Source organism: Vanellus vanellus (genome assembly GCF_965231255.1).
Source record: "Vanellus vanellus genome assembly, chromosome: 12".
NCBI classification, from domain to species: Eukaryota; Metazoa; Chordata; class Aves; order Charadriiformes; family Charadriidae; genus Vanellus; species Vanellus vanellus.
This window is the reverse complement of record NC_138917.1, coordinates 9669040-9694329: the sequence shown is the minus strand read 5'-3', so window position 1 is coordinate 9694329 and position 25290 is coordinate 9669040. Positions and strand designations below refer to the sequence as shown.

The window sequence follows — 25290 nt, the reverse complement described above, 5'->3', positions numbered from 1 at the left end:
CTATGTTGTTCTGAAGTCAGTTATGTTGCCATCATGAGGAACTGTGCCAGCATCATCTGGGTCTGATTCCTGGTATAGTGCTGTGATTTCCCAGCTGTCTGCTCATCTCTCCCTTGAGTACAGAGGTCCCCATCTTAGAAATGGTGGAGAGGACAGCCTCCAGAAAGAAGCAGAAACTAAAGATGTTTTCCAAGTTCATTGAGGCCAAACCTATTTTATTTGATATGTGATTTTTGGAGCGTGGGTGTGCTTGGGTATTACTTAACTGAAGGAAAGAATATCATGAACACCACTCTGTCATCCCAGCCATGGCGAGTGTAGATGTCCAACTTCAAAACAGTACTTGTTGGTACACATAACTGGGTTCCTCCTGGCTGCTCTGTACAAGGATCTCCCAGTTTTACCATTGCTTGAGAAGACAGCTTGTATCTAGAAGAGCCAACTTCACTCCTGATAGTTGGCATTTGCTGCCTTAAGATTCCTTGAGATAAACAAGCCAATAATTCAGACCTGTCAAAGTAAATAGGTGCTAAAAGCCCTGGTAGTTTTTGACAGGAGTTAAGGCGTCTAAATATCTTCTGTGGATCTGGCCTCACGCCTTCTGCTGATGTTTCTTAACCTTTGACCTCTTGGTTTTGCTGCTCATGCTTATATTTGCATGAGAGCAGAAGAGGTCTGGTGGGTCATCCAGTGGACTGGGAGGCAGGAGACGTGGCTTTGGTTCTGACTTAGACTTAGACTTTCTCTCGGACTGTGTGATTGTCTTGACTGTAGGGAGTAGTCAGAGCATGGCTTTGGTTGGGCTGAAAATCCTGTGCAGCTGACCCTTGAGGTGGCAAGGGCAAAGCAGCAGCTTTTGAACACTTGCTCATCTGCTGTTTGACCTGTTGAGCTCCTGGTTATGAGCTCCATGTCCTTCCTTCAGGTGGGAAGCCCTAAATCTGCCTAGACCGATCACTTTTCGCCCCGCTTACGGAGTGCGGATGCCTGTTGTCTGTGTCTGTCTGGCACAGTAATTGAGAGGGTGGTTTAGGACTGAGCTGTGCTGAGATGGATACTCTGGCTCTGCCTTGGCACATGCCTGAGGCCAAACAATGAGTCATGGCGCCTGTCTGCTTTTTTTCCCCTCCCTGCAAAATGGGAGCATTGATATTGCCTGACAAGGGGGAAATCTGGAGGTTTAATTTTACTAATGTTAATGTAGCACTGAAGGGACTCTGGCCTGGAAGGTGCAGGGGGACATATAGAGCCAAAGTGCAAAAATCCCAAGGAGTCCAAAACAGGCTGGGTTAGAAGGATGCTTCACAGCTCAGGATCCCGGCAGACGACTGCTCTGTGAGAATCCAGGGTTCGTCTTTTTGAGTTGCTTAGGGAGGCTGAGAGTGAACTGTTCGATTCGTAAGCGGCTGGTTCCTGTCCGTCAGTGTGGTTCTTGGCTCCAGACCTGGCAGTGTTAATCAAATGACAGCTGTAATTTGTCATGTTGCAGGAAACCAGGTTTTACTCTAGTGAGCCCTGCTCGTCTTTGAGAAGTAGGGGTGAGAGAAACCCTCCAAAAGGATGGAGGGCTCTTTAAGAGGTGCAAGGATTAAAAAGACCTGTCACTGTGCAGGCTGATCTGCCTATTGTTGTTAGGCAGAAGCTGACGTAAGGACTGTGACTGCACCCCTCCCAGCTCCCCCAAAATAACTTCTGAATCCCTTGCTCAATCTCAGCCAAATGAAGGGGATGAACTCAAATGCGTTACGTCCCTACCGGTTTCATGTAAGCAGGTGGTGGAGAGGAAGTGATGTTCTCCATAAAGTCCCTGCTGAGAGAAAGGGCTGACATTTCAACCAAACTCTTGGTTGAAAAAATTCCTCGCTGGAGAGCAGTGTTAATACCCAGCTGCAGGGAGAGCGAGGGCGGGAGATTATTTTTTGTGAGCCATCGGAGAATCCAGATGAGGCTTCGTTAGCTCCACCACTGATGGCGTAAATTGTTCTCTCGTGGGTTTGCAGATGCGTTGCTGTAGAGCTGATTTAGGGTTTTCCACTCCCAAAACAAATGCTGCAGTACCTGACCTGCCTGGGAAGAGGAAATGAGGTGGTTATGAGGCTGTACTCGTCCCGCATCTTATCCCATGTGGGAAAGCAGCCTCAGGGATACTGAGTGTAACTTATACTGCAAAAGCACCTGTTCCCTCCCTGGAGTGGAGCATGAAGTTTGCATGTGCTGTGAGTTGCAGGATGCCCCTGGCAATCCCAGGCCCCAGGTGGACTAAAACTATGGCAAGAGATTTTGTTGTGATAGGTTATTACAGTTAGTGAGGAGGGAGCCAGACTGGCAAGGTGAGTCCCATCCCCAGGTGTAGGTTGTCACATGTCACCTTGGCTGCCATGCCACAGTGAGAGGATGCATTTGGAGACATTGATACTTCATTGTTTCTTAGTAGATAAAAGGATAGACATTTTCTAACTGAGCATTGTAAATTATATGGGTGAAAGTGCCCTGGAGAGATGATCTTATTTCTCTCCCTGCTCCATGCAGGATCTACTCCATTTGAGCTTCCTGATATGTTTGGGTGGACGTTTGTATTTCAGCCTTGCTGGAATTTTGAAAATGCCCGTGCCCTGGTCCCGGTATTTGAATAAAACAAAGTGCATCTCCTCCCCATCCTTGGGCAGAGCTCCAGGAGCTGCATTAATGAGGCATCTGGCGGAGGCTGGGAGGGGATGTCTTTGTTTTAATGCTAACCTGACTGAGTATGAAAATCAAGTTTCTGCTGCCTCTTTGCTTTTCCATATGGCATCTTGATTACAGTCTGCTTGGAAAGGGGAAGAGTAAAGGGCAGAGATGATTGTTGAGTTGTACAAGGGATTTTTTTCCTACTTCTTTTAAAACTATGATCATAACGTGCTGCATTTCACTTCCTTGAGCATTTTGCTTTTCTTGCCAGGGAATGCCATTGCTGCTGTCATTTTTGCATATAGGTTTCTCATGTCTGTCTGAAGTCAAGCTCTTGCTTATTTTGGATTCCCATTAACCAGCTGGGATGACTGGGATGACAGTGGGGGTCAGCTTGGGGGCTAGTGGCGTTGGGAGAGTGAACATGTTTGGGAAGACTAAATGGAAGGGGCAGATTGTGTAGGTTTGTTGCGTCATGGTGGGGCACCAGTCCTGGTACAGCAAGCCTGGTACAACAAGGTAAACAATGCTATGGGAACATAGCAGACCAAGTGATAATTCCATATGTCCGATGCGGTAGCAGTGTTACCTGAATAAAAGCCTGGTGACAGACATTTGAGGAACAGACTGGTATTGAGTAAACTCAGTTGGGTTTGGAAAACATCATTTTGATGCAAGTAAAAGAGTAGCATAATTATTCATTAAGAAATGTCTGGACAAGAGCGACAGAGTGACTGTTTCTGTTCCGCATGGGAAGAATCACATGTGCCCTGTTTCAGGTGGGTTTGAATGTATTGGTTTGTGCGGATTGAATAGCTAAGATGGCCCTGCTGTGATCTGAACTTGCAGTTCTAGGACATTTAGTTATTCCAGCCCCACAGCTTAGATTTCAGACAATTATGTGGTCCTTCCTGGCCTACAGTTCATGCCACAGACCATCTTGGTGTCATAAGAGGCTTGACTGTAAAATGCTTTTGAAGAGAAAACCTTGAATAACTCATCCCTGTGAATAATATCCCTGTGCTGTGTCTGCAAAGGCTGCTGGGGAAGTGTATCTCCATCATCTCCTAACACAGAGCACAATGGTGCCAGTCTGCTTGACAGAGTTAAAAATTGCTATGTTTAGCTATATTTACTTGCATTTTGCGTGCACAAAGATGGTCCAAACGCAACAAATCCCAGTCCGTTAGAAGACTTGCAGCAACTGACTTTGACTTATTGGAACCACCTTATCATGTGTGTGATGCACAAGGTTGCCTCAGTGCATGAACTGTTTGTTACTCTGCCTTAGAGCTAAGAAGTATTTTAACTTAAGTGCCTCATTCCTTCCTAGAGAGAACATTCTTACTCAGCTCTGTGTGGCCCAGTGCACTCCCTCAAAGAGAGACAGGGAGCATCACACTTTGGGGTTGTGCTTGGGAACTGGCACATCACTTCTCTGTGTAGTTCTTTGTCTTACTTTTGAGCCTGTGTAGCTCCCTTCCCTTTAATACCGGAATATTAATGGTACTTCCTATAACAGTTTTGTGAGATGTGGTGCTATAAATATTTCAGGGTAGCATTTCACAAGCATATGTTTAACGCTGTTTACAGAGAGAACTGGAGCAGTCACTGCAGTGCAGGATGCCTTTCAGCATAGGTTTGTTTCTGATTGACGGCTCTCCTTGCTCATGCGCTATCTGTCCCCGGAAAGATCAAGTCCTGCAACATGAGGTAGAAAGGTGCATTGGTGCTTAAAGAAAATAAAGGTATTTTGGTGTACCATTGAGTAGATTTCCTCTGTCAGCCCAGAAGTGAGCCTTGTGAGCTTGTTCTTTGGTAGATCAGGATCCAAATGTATGACTGCTGATGGACTTTGCAAGGGATTGGATTTGAGGATTTTGTGCCTTGTGGCAGTTGCGTATTCACTTGTGTACTTCCTAACTGAGTATACAAATGCATGGGTACGCTGTGTGTGCCATCGGACAGAACACTTGTGTGCACTCACAAGTGTAAGATGTAAAACTGGACACTGAAGTCCTGGGCTTCAGCTGCCTTAAGTACTGGAGGATAAAAGTGCATTGTCCTGAAATGCCCCTTTGATGGGATGTTCTATGCATCATCATTTTTATGATTATGGAAAAGGTTCCGAGATTCATCTGAGCATCCTGTGGATGAAGGAATGAATGAAAAGGTAACTCACTTATGCAGTCGGCAACCACTGTGGCATGTAAGTCTCTAATTCTTGAATCTGGGGGCTGAATTCAGGTCTGTTATGTTACTATAAGTCCCAGAGTAACTGCACAAGCAAAAGCGAATTCCTTATGGAGCAGTTCGGATCAGACTCATGCTGTACATGTGTAGAACCAGTCCTTATCCAGACTTATCTTTTAATCTATTTTTAAAAAAAGTCTGGAGAATTTACAGCTCCCTCCCACATGTCTGCCTTTTGGTGTCAACCCCATGAAGTAGAGTATTAATCATAAAGTCTGTGAAACCATTTCCAAAATGCTTGCTTTGGACCATAAGCAATGACACAGGTAAAAGGAGACAGTTTGCATTCGGAAAGTGAGTCTGAACTTGCAGCAGGTGCCTTCTGGAGTGGCAGCATGGTTATACATTACTGCCAATCTTGCTTGACTATGCCATTTGGTTTTTCCAGTGTTGTGCTTGGAGACTGGGGGATGAAGGACCTTGGCTGTATGAAGGGCTCTATGTAAAAACACTTTCTAAGAGAGTTGTAAGTTTAGGAGGGTGTGTCCTTGCATCAAAGGCTATAAACTTTCCTTTATAGCTGATTCTTGCAATGATTCCTGAGCCCCAGGCATTGGGAACAAAAATCCATACCCCACTATCAGTGAAGGAAGAGTTGGTTTGTGAACTATTACAGGAGCTTGACCCCTACAAATCAATGGGCCCTGACAATATCCACCCAAGGGTGTTAAGAGAGCTAGTTGACATCGTTGTGAGGCCGCTTTCTGTAATCTTCAAGAAGTCGTGGAGATCAGGGGATGTCCTGCAAGACTGGAAGAAGGCTAATGTCACCCCCATCTACAAGAAGGACTTAAAGGAGGACCCAGGAAATTACCGACCCATCAGTCTTACTTCAGTCCCTGGGAAAGTTGTGGAATGAATCCTCCTGGAGGCTATCACGAGTCAAATGAAGCATGTGATTGGGAAAAGCCAGCACGGTTTCACCAAGGGCAAATCATGCTTGACAAACCTGATCGCTTTCTATGACAACGTAACTTGCTCCGTTGATGTGGGGCGAGCAGTGGACATTGTCTACCTGGATTTCTCCATGGCTTTCTATATGGTTCCACACAGCCTCCTCCTGGAGAAGCTGATGAGCTATGGCCTAGACAAGTGGTCTGTGCGATGGGTGGGGAACTGGCTGCCAGGCTGCACCCAGAGAGTGCTGGTAAATAGCTCCTTTTCAAACTGGCAACCTATCACAAGAGGGGTCCCCCAGGGAATGATGCTGTTTAATATCCAGTGCTCTGGATGATGGGATCAAGTGTACCCTGACGAAGTTTGGTGACGATACCAAACTGATACCAAACTGAGTGGGGAAGTGCACACTTGGGAAGGGAGAGCCACCCTGCAGGAAGACCTGGATAGGCTGCAAGAGTGGGCTAACAAGAACCTTACAAAGTTCAACAAAGACAAGTGTAAGGTCTTGCACCTGGGAAAATATAATTCAGCAGTGCAGCACAGACTGGGATATGCCTGGCTGGGGAGCAGCTCTGGAAAGGGACCTGGGGATCCTGGTGGACAGCAAGCTCAATGTTAGCGAACAGTGTGCTGCTGTGGCAAAGAAAGCCAACAGGATGCTGGGTTACATCAATAATGGCGTCACCAGCAGAGATAAAGAAGTCATTATCCTGCTCTACTAAGCGCTAGTCAGGCCACATTTGAAATACTGTGGTCAGTTTTGGTCCCCGCTATACAAAAAAGATGTGGACAGGCTGTAGAGGGTCCAGAGAAGGGCCACCAAGATGATCAAGGGAAGCCTGCCACCTGAGGAAAGGCTACGAGAACTGGGTTTGTTCAAAGGAAGGTTTGTTTTGAGAAAAGAAGGCTTAGGGAGACCTTATCACCATGTTCCAGAACTTAAAGGGTGTCTACAAAGAAGATGGGGACTCCCTTTTTACAAGGAGTCACATGGAAAAGATGAGTGGTAATGGGTACAAGTTACTCCTGGGAACATTCCAATTGGGCACGAGGAAAATTTTTCATGGTGAGAACAATTAGCCATTGGAATAATCTCCCCAGGGAAGTGGTGGATTCCCCATCATTGGACACTTTTAAGATTCAGCTGGACAGGGTGCTGGGCCATCTTGTCTAGACCGTGCTTTTGCTAAGAAAGGTTGGACTAGATGATCCTTGAGGTCCCTTCCAACCTGGTATTCTGTGTTTCTATGGATGTGTAACGCTAAGGCCCAGGAAGCTGAGATGATACAGTAATGTCCAGGATGAGGCCTCCTGGAACTGTATTTCAGCATCTGCTCTCTTAGCTTGAGTAGTGTACACACTAGTATTGCTAGTGTAAAGAAAGAGAACAACTTTGTGGTTGAGAGCAAGTGGTGCTAGTGCCAGTGAGACTTCTCTGAATTCAGATCAGGCCCCAAACTGGATGTCTACACTTGTGGGAACTTGTTTACTAAAACGTAATGCATCAGTGAATAAACTTTTTGTTGTTCAGAATTGATTTTTAACTTGGAGGAAACCTGTTTGAGAAGCAAGGCAGAAGATATTCTCTAAGAACAGAATTTTATTGCTAATGTTGATTTTTAATTCCTTCTTTCCTTTAAAAAAAAAAATTAAAAGGTGCCATCCTCTGGAATAATAATGTGGGAGCTTTGTTACAGAAGAGAAAATAATGATTTCAGATCTTGATGAAATTAATACTAGAGGTGCTATTCTGCAGGGCAATACTTAAAAATCCAGTAAAATGCCTAGAAAACCCTACTCTCTGTTAGAATAAAAAGTCCAAGCAATCAATATTAATTCAGTCTTACCCAAACGCTACTGTTCTGCTTAGAGTTTTTCATTATGGCTGGTGTGAGATTGTCATTTTTGATGGTGAATAAGGGCCCTCATTTTCTCTCTCCACAGAAATCTATCACCGCTTTTTACAGCTACCTGCTGCCAGTTAAAGCGTAGCAGTAGGGTTGTGGGTTTAGCTTTTGTTGTTGTTTTCAACGGTGAGCAGGTTTCTTGTTTATTTAGGCCCTGATTCTGCAACCACTTAACACATGTTAACACTGCCTATTTGAGAAGCCTTGCTGAGTTCAGTGGTGGCAACTGTGTGCACTTTGGGGGACTCTTCAGCAAGAGTGAAAATGTTATAGATTAATCCATGGGGGCAGAGAACACTCAAAGCAAAACCCCGTTTTCTCTGTGATTTGGCCTAAAGTTGCCTTTGTTTGGAGAGTTCTTGAAGTTGTTTTTGTTGTCTCTCGTATGATCCTCAGTCTGTGGGTGAACATGAAGGAAGGTGCATCTTCATTGCCTCTCAGGAATGTCATTGCCAGCTGCCTGGCTTCGCGTGAAGCTTTTGGATGTGACAGATGGGGTGTTGTTGCTTGTTCCTGGAAATGGAAGTGGCACATTTAACTGAAAGGTCAGGAAGGCTTGAAAGAGCAGAACACTGAATGTAGCTGCTTTTGAATGTGTAAGATAATACCGATGACTTGTTTTGCTGCAATGCCTTTGTTCTTGAGGAAATCTAAGTAATTTACAAAGTCTTTTCACTAGTTTGATGTTATATCCTAGCTGCAGGTACATGAGTGAAGATAGTATGGGTATGTGATTTCCTAAGACATTGAAGGAGAGTGGATGTCAGAGCCAATCTCTGGCTCTTAGTTGGTGCTTGGAGAAAACATCTCTGTCTGGAGCGCCTTTCTTGCAATTGTGGGAGTTAACTGCTATTCATTAAACTCTACTGAAAAATTAGCTCCTGAGTCATAGCAGAAAAGACTTCAAGAGTTTGGGTGCTGTTAGAGACTAGATGGCTTATCACTGGGAATAAAATTGTTACTGCAAAATACCTGTGTTGCAAATACCAAGAGTTACAGGAAGTGCACGCATACTGTTCTGGAGAAAACCATACTTATGTATTAAGGCAATGAAATTCCCCATGGTTTCCTGTTCCAGGAGAACTGAAGCAGCCCAGCTGCCTATGACTTCAATAAAAGCAGACTGACACACTAACAGAAAAGGAGTTTGTGCTGATAAGTAGAATTTCTTTGTATTTCAGGGCATCAGGAGGTCCCTCTGGACGAAGTGGACATCGAATGGTTGCTTGCAAAAGACAGCTGATCATCTTCGGAGGCTTCCATGAGAGTGCAAGGTGGGTTGCTGCAGGATGGCTGGTGGTACTGAATCCTCTGTAAAAAAGACAGCAGAATTTCGCCAGTAAGAGAAAGCTGGGCTTTAATGGAAGGATTATTCTCTGCAGTACTGTTACTGAACTAGACTTTTATGTTAGAAAGACAAGTGATCTTGTTCTAAAGTCTTCAAGTTTTGAGAAACTATTGTACCACTTAGCTAATCACTGAAGTAGCTACTCATCCTTGTAGCTAAAGCTGAATACATCACTTTTGGCCTCTGAATCTTGTCAAAGAGCCTTGTCTTCCTAGAAACATCTTCTCCAGTAGGCTCTCACATACTACATGAGGTCACAGCTCGACTGTCATGGGGACTGTGAAGGGAGCTGAGCTACAAATTGTCTCGGGGACAGTAAGCAGCATAACTGCAGTCCCTGCGAGCACAGTGCAAGTTGCACAGCCTACCCTAGATTTGGCTGTGTCCTGGGGAGTTTAACATGTGCAGAGCATTTTCCACAAGTAGTATGTGAGTTGGCTAGTAGAAAGAGAACAGGGATATATGTATGTTTTTTTCCCCACACCTTTAGACAGACATAGGTCTAATGTATTTTGATCTTTTGTGTTTTGATTAAAGTTACCTTGGATTGTGTTAACTGGATAGAGTTTATGAAACCTCTATTGTAGTAAGGAATGACATAGGTAAAAAAAAACCCAGAGAGGTCTTGCTCAAAGGAGCTTTGTCAAATGCAAATTGTTGCACTGAAATAGTAACCTTCACCCGAACAAATCTTCTGTACATTGCTATGGCTATGGAAGGAGAAAAGCCATAAATGCAAGGAGTTGAATAAGGTGTGGCACCTCTTCAGAGGTTCCTCGTGCTGTTCAGAAGTGATATTTTATCCTTTTCTAAATGGTGACCTGTGGTGTGCCAATTTGCTCCTCCTAGGGATTACATCTATTACAACGACGTGTATGCCTTCAACCTGGACTCCTTCACCTGGAGCAAGCTGGCTCCATCAGGGATTGGGCCTGCTCCAAGATCTGGGTGTCAAATGGCTACCACTCCTGAGGGCAGCATAATCATCTACGGAGGCTACTCCAAACAGGTAGGAGACACTTTGTGGTAAGCCAGGGCACTACTTTTTCTGGATGCTAAACGGAATAGTTGATGGAAAAACTAAGGGGCGAAAGGGAAGACTAAAATGTGACAAACTCAAGTTGCCAAAGTGGGGCTGATGCAATGGTCTTGACCTGTGTTGGCTGTGGAGTCCTGTGTTTTGACTGCTTGGAGAGGGCAATGGGCTTAGAGCTTGGCAGAGCGAAATTGAAATCTCTGTACTGCTACTTCCCCCTGCTCGGTTTCACAAGCCTTGTCTCCAGTGCAAGATTTTGTGATCTCATCACATAACTGCCCGCTGCTCTGACTGACGATGTTTCCGCATGTCAGGCAGCTGCCAGATGTCCAAAAAACACTGGTAATGAGAGTGCATGTTAGCCTGTGGTTATGCCAGCTTGGAGGGAATGTGCAGTTGTGCCCTTGGATTGTTTGTCTCCAGGATGGTTCAGGCTGCTGTGAATCAGTACTACTACCAGAAGAGGCATCTTGTCTTTTAATTGTGCCTTTCTTCATGCAGTTGTGTGCTGATTAAGGAGCTTATCTTGGTTAAAATGAATTTTGTATTTTCCCTGCTAATCTAATCCAGTATAAGGAGATGATATCACAGAGGTAGGAATAAGTAACTGGGAGAAATGGCAATTTTGGCAACAGTGGTGGTTACTGCCAACTTAAAGCATTCTCAGGTAGTCTCGTCTGTGTTCCAGCACTTGCAGGTTAAAAGCAGCAGCTGCCAGGAGACTTGTTTTCTTGCATCAGTGAAAGGGTTAAAGGAGCAGCACTAGTTAGCAAACTCAATAAGCCAAAGAAGACTTTTGATGAGCACCAGGCTTCCTCTGCTCTGCTTCTTGCTTTGTTAATCATGGTAATTTATACTGGATAGCCCTTTAGACCGTGTGTCCTCATTGACCAAGTATCCCTGTCTCCATGCTGAGCAGGAGGAAGTAAATATTTCATTGAGCAAAAGGCTCCTGCAAAAGCTTTTAATGTTGAGAATGCAGACAGAAGACCCGGATCCTACTGCTACTGTCTCAGTGGATAGGCATTGCTTCCAGCAGTGTGTCGCCGGGGGAGGAGGACGCGTTGTTCTTCTGATGTGAATAAATGAACAAAGAAGAAAAGCAGGGAAAGAGGAGAGGGAGAGAAGATAGTGTGTCTATATATTTAGAAACATTTGTGCCTCCTCATGGCCTGCGCTTAGGGCTCTATCTCATCAGATGTGCATTTGATTAAATAGCAGTAACAATACAGAGGCATTTTCTACCCGAAAAGGCTTTGTCCTCTTCCTTTCTCTGTCCTGTTTCCTCACTCTTGAGGGTGGGAAGGAGACGCGAGCCTGCATGCTATGCTAGATGTGGATCTGTCATGGCTACTGAAAGCAGCTGGGTTTCAAGTGCACACTGAGCCCCATGGAACTATAGAAGTTGATGCATGTTTGCAGTTCTATTCCATGTTACAAGGGTGGACTCTCTTGCACTGCTCTGGGTTGTTTTGAGCTTATAAAAATGAAGTAGACGGGATGGGGAGTGCAAAGCTGCCCTCAGCCATTATGCAGGGCACTGAGCAAGGATAAGAGCAGGGTGCAGCGCCTCTCCAGCTTGGAGGACAGATTTTAGATTAAAACAACCACTCCTGTTATGAATCTGCTTCCTTTGGAATATAGAGAGCTAAGTCTGCTTCTCTCTGATGTGCCATTTCTAACAGAGGCTTTGCTTGTGTATTCTGTAGCACAAGTGAACTTTAAGGCAGGAATAGTGCAGCTGAGCTACAAACTGATCAAAGCTGAACAGAATTTTCTCTTCAGCTTTCTTGCGATGCAAAGGCAACAAACCTTTAGCATGGTCCTGAAAATTTAATTCAGCATGATTTAGCTCCTCTAGGAGAAACATGACTTCATTAATGTGTGGCTATTTAATTCTTGTTATATCTTTGCTTATAGCTGATCGTGGAGCTGGGTCTGTCTGGGTTTACTCTGAAGTGAAGAAACTGTGTTTGGCTTGTATACTCCTCCCAGAGGCATTGGCTGGGGTGCTCTTGAGAGAAATAAGAGGCAGAAGGTGGGGGAGACAATACTTAATTGGAGCTGGGCAAGTGCAGGAGAAGACCTATTCCTTGTCTCCAATTAGAGAGGCAGATGCTATGTTCAAGGAATGCTATGAAGAGATTTTGGGGCAGATAAAGACATTTTTGTGTATGAAACCAGGCAGGTGTCCAAGCAAAGTGCCATTCACTAAGTCATGTAGAGACTTCTCTTGTAATAAGAAGCAGGACTAAGTTGCACATGTGCTGTAAAAAAGGTGCGGATTTGTGTGGAGACCTCCTGAGGCCAGAGCTGCTACCAAGCATGTATAAGGTGTGAATTGGTTTGGAGGGAAGAGGAGTGGAAATCGTAATAGCTCCTCTGTTTTAATACTGGCATGATATGGTTGTCTCTTTGCTGGAGGAGAGTTGTGATGTGGCAAGACTTCTTTCCTGCGATGGGCAGTTCTGATGCATTATATCCCGTGGTCCCCTTAGCCCCTGTAAATCTTCTTTGAAGTACTGTACCAAAATAGCTGTCTGGTGTGGTATAATGGAAGTGACCTAGGGCAAAAAGAGATGTAAGCCCAGGAGATTCATGGTTATGGGTGGAATTGTAGGCATCTCTGTACCCAGCTGGCTCTTGGGGCTATATAAAGCCTGAGCAACACTATAGCTTCCAACCAGGGATGTTCCCCTGATCGATTGATCATTCTGCCCGTCCTCAGTCTGGTCAGCAGGCGTTGTGAGCTGGGAAGGCAGAAGTGGAGAGATTTGGTCCCTGCCTTGACTTTTATGGACTTACATACAGAACTCAGCATGGAAGGTCAGTTTTCAGTAATGTCTGTCAGTCCGGGCCGTGTTGCTGAATTCCCTTCACGTGACCCGAATAAGAAAGTCTCTTTCATGACTGGGGAAATAGAAGCAGAACAGATCAAGTGACTTGTCTAAGCCACTCCAGTACTTGTACACAGAGCCAGGAGAAGAACCTTGGTACCCAGACATGCCTTTCCCTGTGCCCACCATAGCTTTTGCTGACCAACCAGTGAACAACCAGGATGCAAATGGTGAAAATAGAGCTTTAAAACCCTGAGTGTGACTAACTTGAGATCTTGCTGCACAAATTGACAAGAGCGTGCCTGATATTTTAAAATGCACAATTCTTAGCACAAGGATGTCCCTGTGTTCGTCTGTTTCATCTTCAGCCTCAAAATAATAAAGGCAACTTCTGCAATTCCTTAGAGAAGAGGATGTTGTGGGCATTGTCAGCTCTGCCTAAAATGTACCTCAAAATCCCACAAGGAGCTCAGACTTGCTCTCCTGCTGATCTTAAAGATGTCCTCGCCCATTTCTCGTGCTGGGGATGGGGCTTGCTGCAGCAAACTGCATTTTTGGCTGTATAGAGCAATGAGACCGCTCTATTGCTAGGCAACGTGAGCGCACCGTGCCTGACTGGCACGGCGAATGCAGCCGGGAGGTGTTGGAGACTAATGCTGCTCTACCTTACAGGTGCAAGCAGCCTACAAGCCATGGGCTGGTGGGACATGTGTTTGGATGCCAAAGACGACTATCGTGTGGGGTTTTATTGGGTTTGGGGGTTGGTTGGTTTTTTTTTTTTTTTTTAGTGGCAAGCTTTGCAAAGCTGAATTGGATTCTGCTGGGAGATTGCTTGTGGCAGGGCTGAAGTGTTTGCCTGAATTGCAAGGTCTAGTGGGACTGGTTCCCTCTGTAGTTCTGCCTGCCTGCTAAGGGCTTCTGCTAATTGGATGCATTTTGCCACTGTTGATCTCTTTTATCAGACATGGTTAGCACATTATACCTGGGGAGTCCTGATCCCCCTTCTTCTCAAGAACAGCTCTCCGTGCCTCAGTTTCCATGCTCTTTGAAGGGGGAGAGGGAGGTGCCTTGCTGTCTGTCAGTGGAGCTAGGGTTTTTTTAGTTAACGCCTGTAAAGCTTTTGTTACTTTTGGGGGTTGGACTAGATGATCTCCAGAGGTCACTTCCAACCCTGACTATTCTGTGATTCTGTACCTGTATGTGCAAACAATAGGCTGTGGAGATCCAAGCCAGTTCTGTGCTTGAAAGCAAACACCTGGAACTTCAAGGCAAGAAGGTCAGCAGGGGCAACAGGAGGAACCTCTTGTGACTGGTGGAGCGATTTGCTCAGGGCAAGCAGGTATCCTGGGTGCGAGGGAATCGATCTCTCCAGTAGCGGTGTACTGCTTCCTGGTGAAGTGTCTGCTTTTGAGCCAGTGTGAGTTGGGGAAAACAGGCGTCTCTTTGACAACAAATAACTAACTCCCACTCCACCTCATTGGGGTTTTCTCAGCCCAAGAAGCTTTGTCATGTTGCATACGCAGTGTGTTTACTACAGGGAGCCATGTGGTTTTCAGGAGAAAAATAATGCAGTTATTCTCTGCAGCTTGTATGATAGTGAAGCCAACTGCTCTTTCAGTATTTGCTGTTTTCCCTCCTTTTGTGCAGACAGTGCATGTCTTACTGTGCTCCTGCACCTTTGGCCTGTGTGTCCCCTGCACATATGAATGTGCACTCTGTCTAGCATTGAAGGACAGACTGCAGCCTGCCCGGAACTGGGGAAGAAATAATCACCATTTCCGTTATCGTTAGCAGACAGGCACTTTACAGTCACTGGGGTGCACTTCAGCACTATAAGATATGAAGGCTCCTGCCCATCTCTGTCCTCTGCCTATCCTTCCCTGACAGCTGTTTGCTCAGGTGAGCCTTGGAGGGGTGTTTGATAAGGTGAGGGACAGACTAAAAAGGCTGCTGTATCTCAGCCGTCCACAGCCTGCAGCTCGTTGGTGACTTCTGCTGCTCTAGACCTGTGTGACAGAGACAGTGAAGTGTGACATTGCCAGAGCATGGCGCTTGCTTGGCATGGTGACTCACAGCCCTTTGAACTTGAGAGCTACTGCTGTAGATGCCACAATACATGCACCACCAGGCTATGAATTGGTGTACTCGATACTTAGAGCACCTTTCCTAGAAGGTGTTTCTTTCCCTTTCCTGCTCTGGCAGCGCTCTCTCAAGGGTCTGCTCAAAGTGGGCAGCTCCCAGCCCCTTCAGCCATGGCTCCAACACCAGAGCTCTTGTAACTGTGCCTCAGAACCACTCACCGATGCAAAATTTTGTCTTGCTTGTTTTCCGTGTGCTGGAGAACTGGCAGTGGCTGAAGGAGTCATCATTGTGTAACCTCTTATGCAGAAAATAGGACTGTCACTGGCGCTTGTTCTCACAGGCTTTCTGTCCCTTGTGTGCCAAATGTTCTGTTGCTCGAGGACAGTAGGTGGAATAGTGCAGTTGTTGACTTCATTGAAGTGGTTGCACAGAAGAGAATCTCTCCAGTGTAGATGTCTTGAAGAGTGTGTCTTCCAGTGTGCTAACGGGCATGTTTAGATGCGTGTGGAGAGCAAGAAGACATGTGAGCCGCAGTCCCAAACTAACAAATTTCCCAAGACAGCCCTACAGGCAGACCCTGGTCCTTAAGTTAACTGAAGCTTCCCTTTTGCTGCACTGCAAGCAGAGCTCTCTTGTTTCCTCCAGCACTTTGTTATTGTCCTTCCCCGGGGCTTTTCAGCATCGACCAAGTTACAGCATTGTTGTGCAGTGCCTCAAGCGCACTTTGTTTCCCTTTCCTCTCTTCTGCCTTTCTAAGAATTGAATACCCTTCCTATGAATTGGATACCAGGCCATGCAATAACGGTATACCCTGCAATAACAAAACCTGTCAGGTGCAGGGCATGGGGTTGGGTACGGATGTACAGCAAGAACAGCACAGCACTGTGCTGTTGTGCTGTCAAGTGCACCCAAGCCGTGCTCATCTTCCTGAGGACTGGACCCAACCCTCCCAGCTTCTGCTGGGATCTGCTGCCTGCGTCCCGGCAGCAGTTACACAGCATAGCAATGCCATTGCCCCCAGGAGGAAGGGAATTACAAGGAAGTAGGAGCTCTGCATGAAGGGATGTGTGGATAATGACATTATTAAAAGACCTCCTACAGTGGTGTTGCATAGTGCTGCTTTCAAATGCTGCATGTTGCTATGAGCGCTGGAGTACAGGGGCTTACAGTGAAAGGAGCAAGGGAAAATTGCATTTAAAATGATGCATTTAATTGCCTCAACTAAGGCTTGATCCTGCTCTTGCTGGTGTCTTGCTGTTGCCTTTAGTAGGGGTGGAAGTGGGGCTTCTGTTCTGTTTCTATTTAGGATTAAAAAAAACTGTTGCTGGAGGCTCTTTGGGACCCCAAATGCTAAAAATGACAGCTGAGTTGGGCTGTGGTGTAGAGAGCGAGCTGTCACCTCTGCTTCTCTTGTAGTGGGATGGAGATGGGGGGGTGGCAGGGACTGAAAGTCTGTGTGCTAGTCACAGATCCGTTCTTAAACTTGGGCCTTGCAACTGATAGAGCACAGACGCTCTAAGCTTCTGCTCGACATTCAAGGGCAGAATCCCAGAGGGCCTTGCAAGCCCTGTGGAAAGCTATCGTGTGCCACTTTGGTGGAGTGGGTATCTGCTCTCTTTTACAGCTAGAGGAGCAGGGGCACAGATGTGACATTAGTCCCTTGAGAGCACCTGAAACTGTCTATGGTAGAGTAAAAGGCAGGACCTTGCATCTCCTGTTTCCTCAGTGCTGCCCATCGTTCCTTTCTTTCACAAAACACTTGGTTTTAATCCCTTGTGACAATTTATTTCTCTTCTCTGGGTGCCAAAATTCCTGCCCTTAAACTGCATCATGTAGTCTTCATACTGCCATGAGTCCCAGGGTCTGTGTTGGAGCCTGGTTGTCACAGGCAGAAGTTTGTTGTGGCTCATCCCAGGAAGCAGTCTTGGTTTGAACACTATGGTTATGAGCTGCCTGATGCTTCAGAGCCGCAGCGTAACAGCCACACAGGCTTCTCCTTGCTCCAGTCCTAATGTTTGTGTTTTCAGCACAAGAATGTACAGATTCAGACTGTGATTAGGCTTATCTGTGGAGTGGTGAGCTCAGAATGACACATACTGCCATTCTGGTGTGGATGACTTTCTAGGCCCTGAAGAGTTGGACCCCCTATGTTTTAAGCCACTGAACTTTCACTAAGCATCCCCGTCTTTCCTTTCTCTGCAGAGAATTAAGAAAGATGTTGACAAAGGCACCCTGCATACAGATATGTTCCTGCTGAAGACTGAAGGTGCAGGCAAGGAGGAAGGTAAGCTACTGCTGTGGCTTGGAGGGCTGTGCTGGAAGTGATGGTGCAGGACTGTAAAACAAATCCTCTCTCTTCCTTTGAATAACAGACAAAAAAAAAAACAACCCTAGAACAAAATTTCCCTTTTAATGAAAAGCGCTATGCCCCAGTGTTTGCTTTGGGGCTAAGCACAGCAGATGAGTTGATTTAAGTATTTCCTCTTCCCAGGAGTAGCTAAGTGCATTTGTATACTGTGACTCTGGCTTAAAAAGAAAGGGGCTAGGGTGAAGGAAACAGTAGTTGGAGGGGGATATTGGAGGAATTATGTCCTCCTTTTTTGTTTATGTGTATTGGAGAAGGAAGACAGGCTATCACACATGCAGGCAGAATTCCTCACTGTGATGCCTTGCAAAGGGAAATGGGAAATAGGTGCTTGTTGCTGCGGCAGGCTGTATGCTGCACAGCGGTTCTGTCCCCTTCTCACACTCCATTTTACAGCCTGAAAAAATGAGGCTGTGTCTGCTTTGCTGAGCAAAGCTTTGTGGTTAGCTGAAGGCTGTAAGGAGTCATATGGGTCTCAGCTCCAGGTGACTTGATTTCAGAGCTAATGTAAAGGGTAGCTCTGACACAGTGAAACACTGAGGAATTGGAGCTGGTTGAGAAACTGGCAGAGCTCTGGAGGAAGGTTGGGGTATACTTTTTGTCAGAGAATCGCTTCTAGCTCACAGTGTCGTCTATGTTCATACCTCCCAGTTGGTCCTGGAATAGCCTGAGATGGAGTGGAGGGTCTCCAGGCTCCTTGCTTAACTATGTGAGAAGCTCTGGCCTGTGCAGGCAGCTTCAGAAAAAACTAGAAGAAAAGATATTTTAGGGATTTTTTGGTTTGTATGTGGGAGGGAATTAAAACATTTTGAAATTCCTGTTCTCTGGGACATTTTGATCACCGCTCTTCTGTTTCACAACAGAAAATCTTTGGGATTTCAGAATTCTCCACACTGGAAATTCCTGCTTAGACAAACTCTCTTTGGTAGTGGTGTCTCACTTACAGACTCTTAAGAGAGAAGATTGGTGCGTGATCTCATTAGACTGCTTAGTGCAGGGATATTATCAAGAGTTAGTTTTGGTTGGTTGGTTGGTTGTTTTATCTGTGAATGTCCCCAGAAATGGGAGTTCCATCACTTTCCTTAGGAGAGAGCGTATTTTGTCCTTGGCTTGGGGAATGTGACAATCTTCTTTGAGCTGAATTTCTAAAATGTTAAAATTGTAATTGATTTCTTTAAACCTGACCGCCTTAAAGTGGGATTTGAGGGGGAGGATTGGTCACATATATTGTCTAGATTCCGGACCCTGCTTGCATTATGTCCTATTTATAGTTTATCTTGTTGAAGTTGTGGTTCCTTTGGAAACACAGTGCCTGGCCAGTGCATATGCTTCTCCCAGCCTGCGTTTTAGGGATTTGCTCTAAATCCAGAATAGAAAGGATTGGAGCAAAAGCTGAGGGTTTAGAGCACAAGCCTTCTCCCACTGCTGAGCCCTTTTTTAAAGTGTGGTTGGGTCTCCTTACAATGAACTTTACTGATTCTTGGGGTTACAGTAGTGGTGCAAGTTGGCACATAAGGTATAGTAGTAGAAGGGTCCCGTGGAGGGAGTTGATGTAGGGTGGGCTTCATGAGATAACCGAGGTACATTTCCTTGATACTTGAAGGCTATATATAATCAGTCCCTGTTTGAACTCCAGCCTCCTGTAAAGGTATGCACACCTTTCAAGAGGCTCCTTGCCCTAGAAAGCCACCCTGAAGATAGCTGTCTGCTTTTATTGAAGACACTACGGCTTTCTAAGGGTAGAAGGGATGTGCAGATTAGCTGTGTGATTGAAGTGGAAATACAGGTGATTCTTCGTTGTTGAAGGCACACTGTGCATTTCTGAGAATGTCCAAAAAGGGTTGTTGAGTTACTTGCTGGAGTACTGTATGGCCTTAGAAGATATGCAGGTGATCAGGATGCTCCTTTGCTGATGCTCCTATTTGCTTTTATCCATTACCAGACAAGTGGGCATGGAGTCGGCTCAACCCATCTGGAGTAAAACCCACTCCCAGGTCTGGCTTCTCCACGGCAATTGGTCCCAATAACCGCTCCCTTCTGTTTGGAGGTGTGCATGATGAAGAAGAGGAAGAGAGCATTGAAGGGGATTTCTTCAACGATATTTATTTCTATGACATCGGGAAAAACCGCTGGTTTCCTGGACAGCTAAAGGTTTTTTTTTAAAAAATAACACAAATATATTCAGTTCATTCTCCTTGACTGTCTGACATGTCCTTTGGGCCTTTTTTGGCCTCATACAGCTTTCTCACAGTGTGGAGCAAGCCTCTATTTCTGATAACTTGGGGTGCTCCAGAAGCTGAGCCACCCGGTGTGGGTGCTGCTTTGATCTGTGACCCACTGATTGCAAAGAGGGGGAGAGGCTGTAGGAATTAAGCTGGGGATGTGCAGCTCTAGCAGGTTTTTGCTACCAGACCAACTGAATTCTCTTAACTTTATGCTGCCCCTCTCCTTTCCTGCCACATAGCTCCTTGTGCTCTCTGTGCCCTGCTTCCACAGTGTGATGCAGACTGTCACCCTTCCGGGGAGAGAGGAAACCTGTGAGCATTGATGATTGGGCACAAAGTGAGAGCGGTTCAGGAGGCAATCCTCCTCCTCCAGGAGTCAGGTTGCATGTGCCCCATTGTGTAATGCAAAATGAAACAAAGCAGCAGGAAAACATAGTTATGGTGGTTTTACTGGAGGCCAGCTCTAGGTAAGATGTTTAAGTCTGACACAAGATAGTTCAGTAAAAGCTACTGTGAAAAGATCTTGCATTGTGTTGGGATCCAAAAACTTCCCTCTTTTCCCCATTGTTGATGAGCTACTAAAAGAGATGAAGTATTAACCTTGGCTCATAAGAACTTCAGAAATGTGGCCCTCAGCTCAGATCTTTGATTTTCTTTCACCCACTCTCAAGGGGGAGATGAGGTGCAAATGTGACCTAGTTGAACTTCCTTCTTTCCACCCCCACTGCTTTTGGCTTAGTTCTCAAAAAGGAGAAGTCAATCACATAATAACAGGCAAACATGCACCTCAGGTGTTTGCTTCTGCCTGCCTAGCTCACTGTTTTCCAGCCCTTTCATACAGTACTTCAAAGACCTGGAGTGCTTCCTGGTAATGCACTGTAGTTTAGCATCCAGCAATTGTTTTGAGTTCTCAAAATGGTGGGTTATTTTCTCTTGCCCTTGTCACAGACTGGTGGACTCTGTGTGTGTTTGTGTACGCCTGCAAGATAGAGAGCAAAAGCTGTTTCCTGTCTCTTCAGCACATGCTGCCATTAATAGAGGAAGCAAATCCTTGCCGTGGGTTCTCCAGGAGTTTCATTGCTCCTTGTTTTATGTCTTGTAGAAGTTCATGCTGAACAGGAGGTTGCACCTGTCACCTGAGACTTACAATTCTAGTGAAAAATAATTGAATTCTCCCCCCTCCCTCCCAGCAGCATCCATAGCATTTGTATTAACTGCTGTACATGCTATTTAGGTGCACACAGTTCACACACGGTCTCCTTCTGTTCCTTGTTCCTGTTAACAGGGACCAAAATCAGAGAAGAAGAAGCGAAGACGTGGCAGACAAGCTGAGGCAGAGGGTGCTGAAGATGAGGAGATGGAGAAGCAACGTCTACAAGGCCCGGTGGAGATAGTCAAGGAGGTGGTGGCAGAAGATGGGACTGTCATGACAATCAAGCAGGTGATCTCTGGACCTGCAGAAGAGAAGGAGAGGTCTGAATCGGAGGAGGAGGAGGAAGATGGAGCCTTGGGCCAGCAAGTGGAGCCATGTCCGCGTTCGAATGCCATGTTGGCGGTGAAGCATGGTGTTCTCTATGTGTATGGGGGAATGTTTGAGGTCGGCGATCGCCAGTTCACCCTCAGTGACCTCTACAGCATCGACCTACACAAGATGGAAGAATGGAAGGTGCTAGCGGAGATGGATCCAAGTAAGCTCCGATGGTGGGATCTCTCTCTCTCTGCCTTTAGTGTAGCAACCCCTGGATATAGTTTCCAGCAGTGTTGTCTTTTAGGGGGAAAAAAAGGCCAAACAACTATGGACCTTCCTTAAGGGGTGGTGATGAGCCTTTGAGTAGTGTTTTTTCCTTGACAGAAAAAAGCTTGGGAGTATGTGATACTCAGTGTCTTATGGTCACAGTTGCTGCAGAAACCTGTCTGGTCCAGAGCTTTGTGACCACTGTAGCGAGTGAGCTCTGGTCTGTCTACTTTGAAAACCAAGACATGTAAACAGAGTGTCTTTTGTTTGCTGGTGACAAGTTCTGGCCTGGGAAGTCCTGCTGTGCCATGCTTGTTCACGTGCAGAAGACAGGAATGTATGCTTTTGTCTGTCCTCACTTTCTCAGGGCAGTGAGTGTCTTGGGTACTGCAAAGCACATGGGCAGTAGCTAGCATTCTCGCTCTGTACCTTAAATTTGTAGTATATTTGCTGCATACTCTGACTACTCTGCTGGGCTGTTCCCAAGCTGGGAAGACTAGCTCAGGGGATGTGGCAAGCCTGGAAGTCAGTTCCCTGAATTCCTGGCTACATGGTCATTACACAACTGTGTTCAGTGGTGTTGCAGAAAGCATTACCTGAGAGACCTCAGTGAAGATGGATTTAATGGATTTTCTACTCATTATTGAAAGAAACTGTGGGTCTGTCTTAAAGCAATGGATCTCTTATAGTAGTGGCTAAGTGATTCAGCCCAGGTAATGCGCTAGGCACTGTAAGGAGGCACATTAAGAGGGTGCTCCTGCCCTGGAAACTCACAGTCTGCATGTGTGTAATGAGGCACATTTCTGCATGTGGCAGAAAGGAAGGAGTCTTGCTCATGGTCATGGAGCTGTGAAGTGCTAGGGAGGAGACTTGACTCTTGTCAGCATCAGCACCAACCATCTTTTCTTCCACAGCTGTTCTGTGATGTTCACTTGTTCCTGACTATTTAATCTCTTCCCACTGCTCCCCATCAGAGCCAGGTCCTGTACAGTGGGGATCTGCAAGAGCAATGAATACAGCAGAGCTCTGACCTTGCCCTGGCATCCTCCGTGACAGTTCTGCATGTAGGAGTGGGAAACAGATTTTTATTTAATTCTTTATTTTCTTTCTCATTAAAGAAGCACAAGAATGGCTGGAGGAGTCAGAGTCTGATGAAGAGGAGGATGATACGGAAGGTGCAGAGGGAGGGGAAGAGGAAGAGGAGAGCTCTGAAGAGGAGAGTGAAGATGAGGAAGGTAATGATTAAGATGAATATTGTCTTCATACTAGTATAAAGTGGGTTTTGGTACAATATCTGCTGGTTCTGCTGCCAGCCTGGAAGGCCTCACTGGCATCCAGGTGAGTTTTCCAGCAAAAGCGAAGTTTTCATAGTACACTGCCCTCAGGGCAGAGGAGACACTTCATTGGGTACCGATAGGTTTTTAGGCTGTTACATTTAAACACAAGGGTAGCTTTGGACAGGTTGACACATGGAAGAGCAGATTGCCTTTGTTAGCTGTTTGTGACCCCTCTTTCTGTCTTTCTCCCATTGTGTGCTAGGAGAGGAGCAGCACCCATCTGTTCAGCCTGATGAGAAGCATGCTGACTATCTGTCCAGGACGGAGCAGTATTGGATTAAACTGGCTCGCAGCAACATGGGCCCCGATGCCAAGGAGAAGAAGGTGGTAAAAGTGGCACATGCCATGGCAAAGACTTTCTATGAAGATTCAGTCTAGCAGTTGTTGAGGCTGTTCCATGAGTGAAGAAACACGCTGGGAGCAGTGATGAGCTCCGCTGAGCTCAGCTTGATGTGCCAGGCAGGCAGCGTGTCCAGAAGGCGTCCTGGCATTCCAGCTTTTGCCTACTCTGAGTGCCTCTGGACTGACCAGTCTCGATATGCCTACTTGGTTAATGCTCTGGATGTGCTGTTATTCCCCTGGAGGTTGTGGGAGGGTCTTGTGGAACAGGATTGCTGTCCAAGCACTTGTTCTGCTGAGGCTGGCGTATGCAATACTGTCATATTTTTGTTCAAAAGCTGCTTTGAGTCTGTCAAGACAAACTGCACATCATGATGGTTCATTGGTCGCAAATTCCCTACCCTGACTGTGGCCAGAATGTGTCTCCAAGGGTTTCTACAATAAACTTCTTTGGTTACATAATCCTGTTTTTTTCTCAATTAATCCCATCCTAGCTTTTCTACTTCTTTTTCTCCTGCTGTGGAAGAGGGATTGCTGTTCCCGCTGTGAAATATGCAGGTAGTGGTTGTAAGATGCACCAGCAGCCCTGAGATGTGGCTGCACTGCCAGGAGAAACCTGGGAGTCCTTTCATACTTCGTCTTTATGAGAACCATGGTAACCCCTGATGCATGTAACAGTAGAAGTCTCTTCCTTTTTAATGTTAGCTGTAGCAGGTTTCGCCATTGCTTGTGGAATCTCCCAATTCAGTTTTTCACATGTTGGCCAAAAAAGCAGTTGTCCTACAAGTGAACTGTTTATGATCAGTGAAATGTGCTACCTTGAGACTTAACGGCATGTTGAGGACAGGAGGGAGCGGGCTGACACTCTCAAAGGACTTTTTTTTGCCCTTGCTTCCTGACTTGGCCCCTCTCCTCAAGGCATCGCTTTCTTTCCAGCAGAGCAGTGCCGTGGTCCATAGGGACAGCAGATGGGATACAAGTGTGTCTGTTGCAGCAAACAAGTGATGACTTGAGTTGACACCAGAAGGCTCTGGCTGTCCTTGTGCGGAGAAATCCAGGGTGCCACGGGTATTGTTTTGGCAGGGGGCATCACCAGGGAACCAGCGCTCGGGAGAGCAGTGCTGGGTTCTGCAGGGCTAACTAGAATGTTATAAAGATTAAATAGAGCAGGCTGCCAGTGTGATTTAATTGTAAAGATAAATCCATGTTTGATAAGAGTTACCTTCCATGTCAAATAACAGGGGAGAGGTGAAAATAAACCATTTATTGATAACCCAGGAAAGAGTCCGTAGTGCTCGCTTGGCTAACAGCATCGTTCGCCCTGCTGTCCTGTCGTTGGCTTAGTTTGCAATACCTCGATCTCATTGATATTTGATCCTTTGTGTGTATGTGACATCTGTGGCTTTCTGTGCAAAGTTTTGGGGAATCTGCCACTCAGTTGCATTTGCAGATATTTTTTTTAATTAGTATTTTAAAAATATATTTATTTATTTATGTTTGAAAAATAGTGGTTTTAAAATCACAGCATCTGTGCAGAGGGCTCCATTCCAAAAGCCCAACCAGAGAGGGGAACACACACTTTTTTGCCAGATGTACTTTGTGGGGTTTTTTGCCTTTTGGTAATTTCAAACACAGATATACACCCTCTAAGAATTTTTTGCCTGAGCTGAAGCCGTGTTACAGCAGCGCCAAGGATGAAGGATAGTTTTGTACAGTGCTGCTGCAGCCGCAGGGAAAGATTCTCCCTCTCCCTTCTCTGGTAGAGAGACTGTTGGATGAGGGAACCAGATGCATCAGATGAGCTGGAGTGTGTGCAACAATGATCTGAGGTTTTTCCTTTCATCTTTTCCTCAAGGGCTCTGGAACGTAGTCCTAGCTGTGCTCTGTGCCAAGCTAAGTATGGCGGGAGAAGTCATAGACTGGAAGAGACACGCTTCCAAGGAACCTGTGAGTCAGGATGGGCCAACTGTCCCGCTTCTCCGAGCAGCACAGCAGCGTGTTTGTGCGGCCTCCCGCAGGGAACACCCTGCCTGCCTCGCAGAGCTAAGGGAGAGGAGGCTTTGGGGGTGGTTGCAGGAGGGAATGTTGGCTTCCCAGGGCTACCATTGCTCTGCTGTGAAGTTGGGCTGACCTGGGCATGCAGCTGGGTTCGGTTCCTCCCAGAGCTAGGGTTTTGGGTGAACCAGCATAGGCTGCGGTTGGTCATAGAGCTTGGTTCAGGAGGCTCTGGTGGACATCCTTGGGTTGTATGATGAGAGG

At 46.1% G+C, this 25290-nt stretch overlaps 1 protein-coding gene across 1 annotated transcript in view; it reads left to right on the top strand.

Moving 5' to 3' along the window:
• KLHDC4 (kelch domain containing 4) overlaps nucleotides 1-23680 on the top strand; it is a 30717-nt gene extending 7037 nt beyond the window's left edge. The window contains exons 6-12 of the mRNA XM_082489424.1: nucleotides 8909-9001; nucleotides 9925-10084; nucleotides 17233-17314; nucleotides 19338-19546; nucleotides 20906-21308; nucleotides 22474-22590; nucleotides 22895-23680. Coding sequence (XP_082345550.1) covers nucleotides 8909-9001; nucleotides 9925-10084; nucleotides 17233-17314; nucleotides 19338-19546; nucleotides 20906-21308; nucleotides 22474-22590; nucleotides 22895-23070 — 1240 coding nt within the window. The 3' untranslated portion in view covers nucleotides 23071-23680. The remainder of the gene's footprint in view (nucleotides 1-8908; nucleotides 9002-9924; nucleotides 10085-17232; nucleotides 17315-19337; nucleotides 19547-20905; nucleotides 21309-22473; nucleotides 22591-22894) is intronic.
• Nucleotides 23681-25290: the final 1610 nt, after the last annotated feature.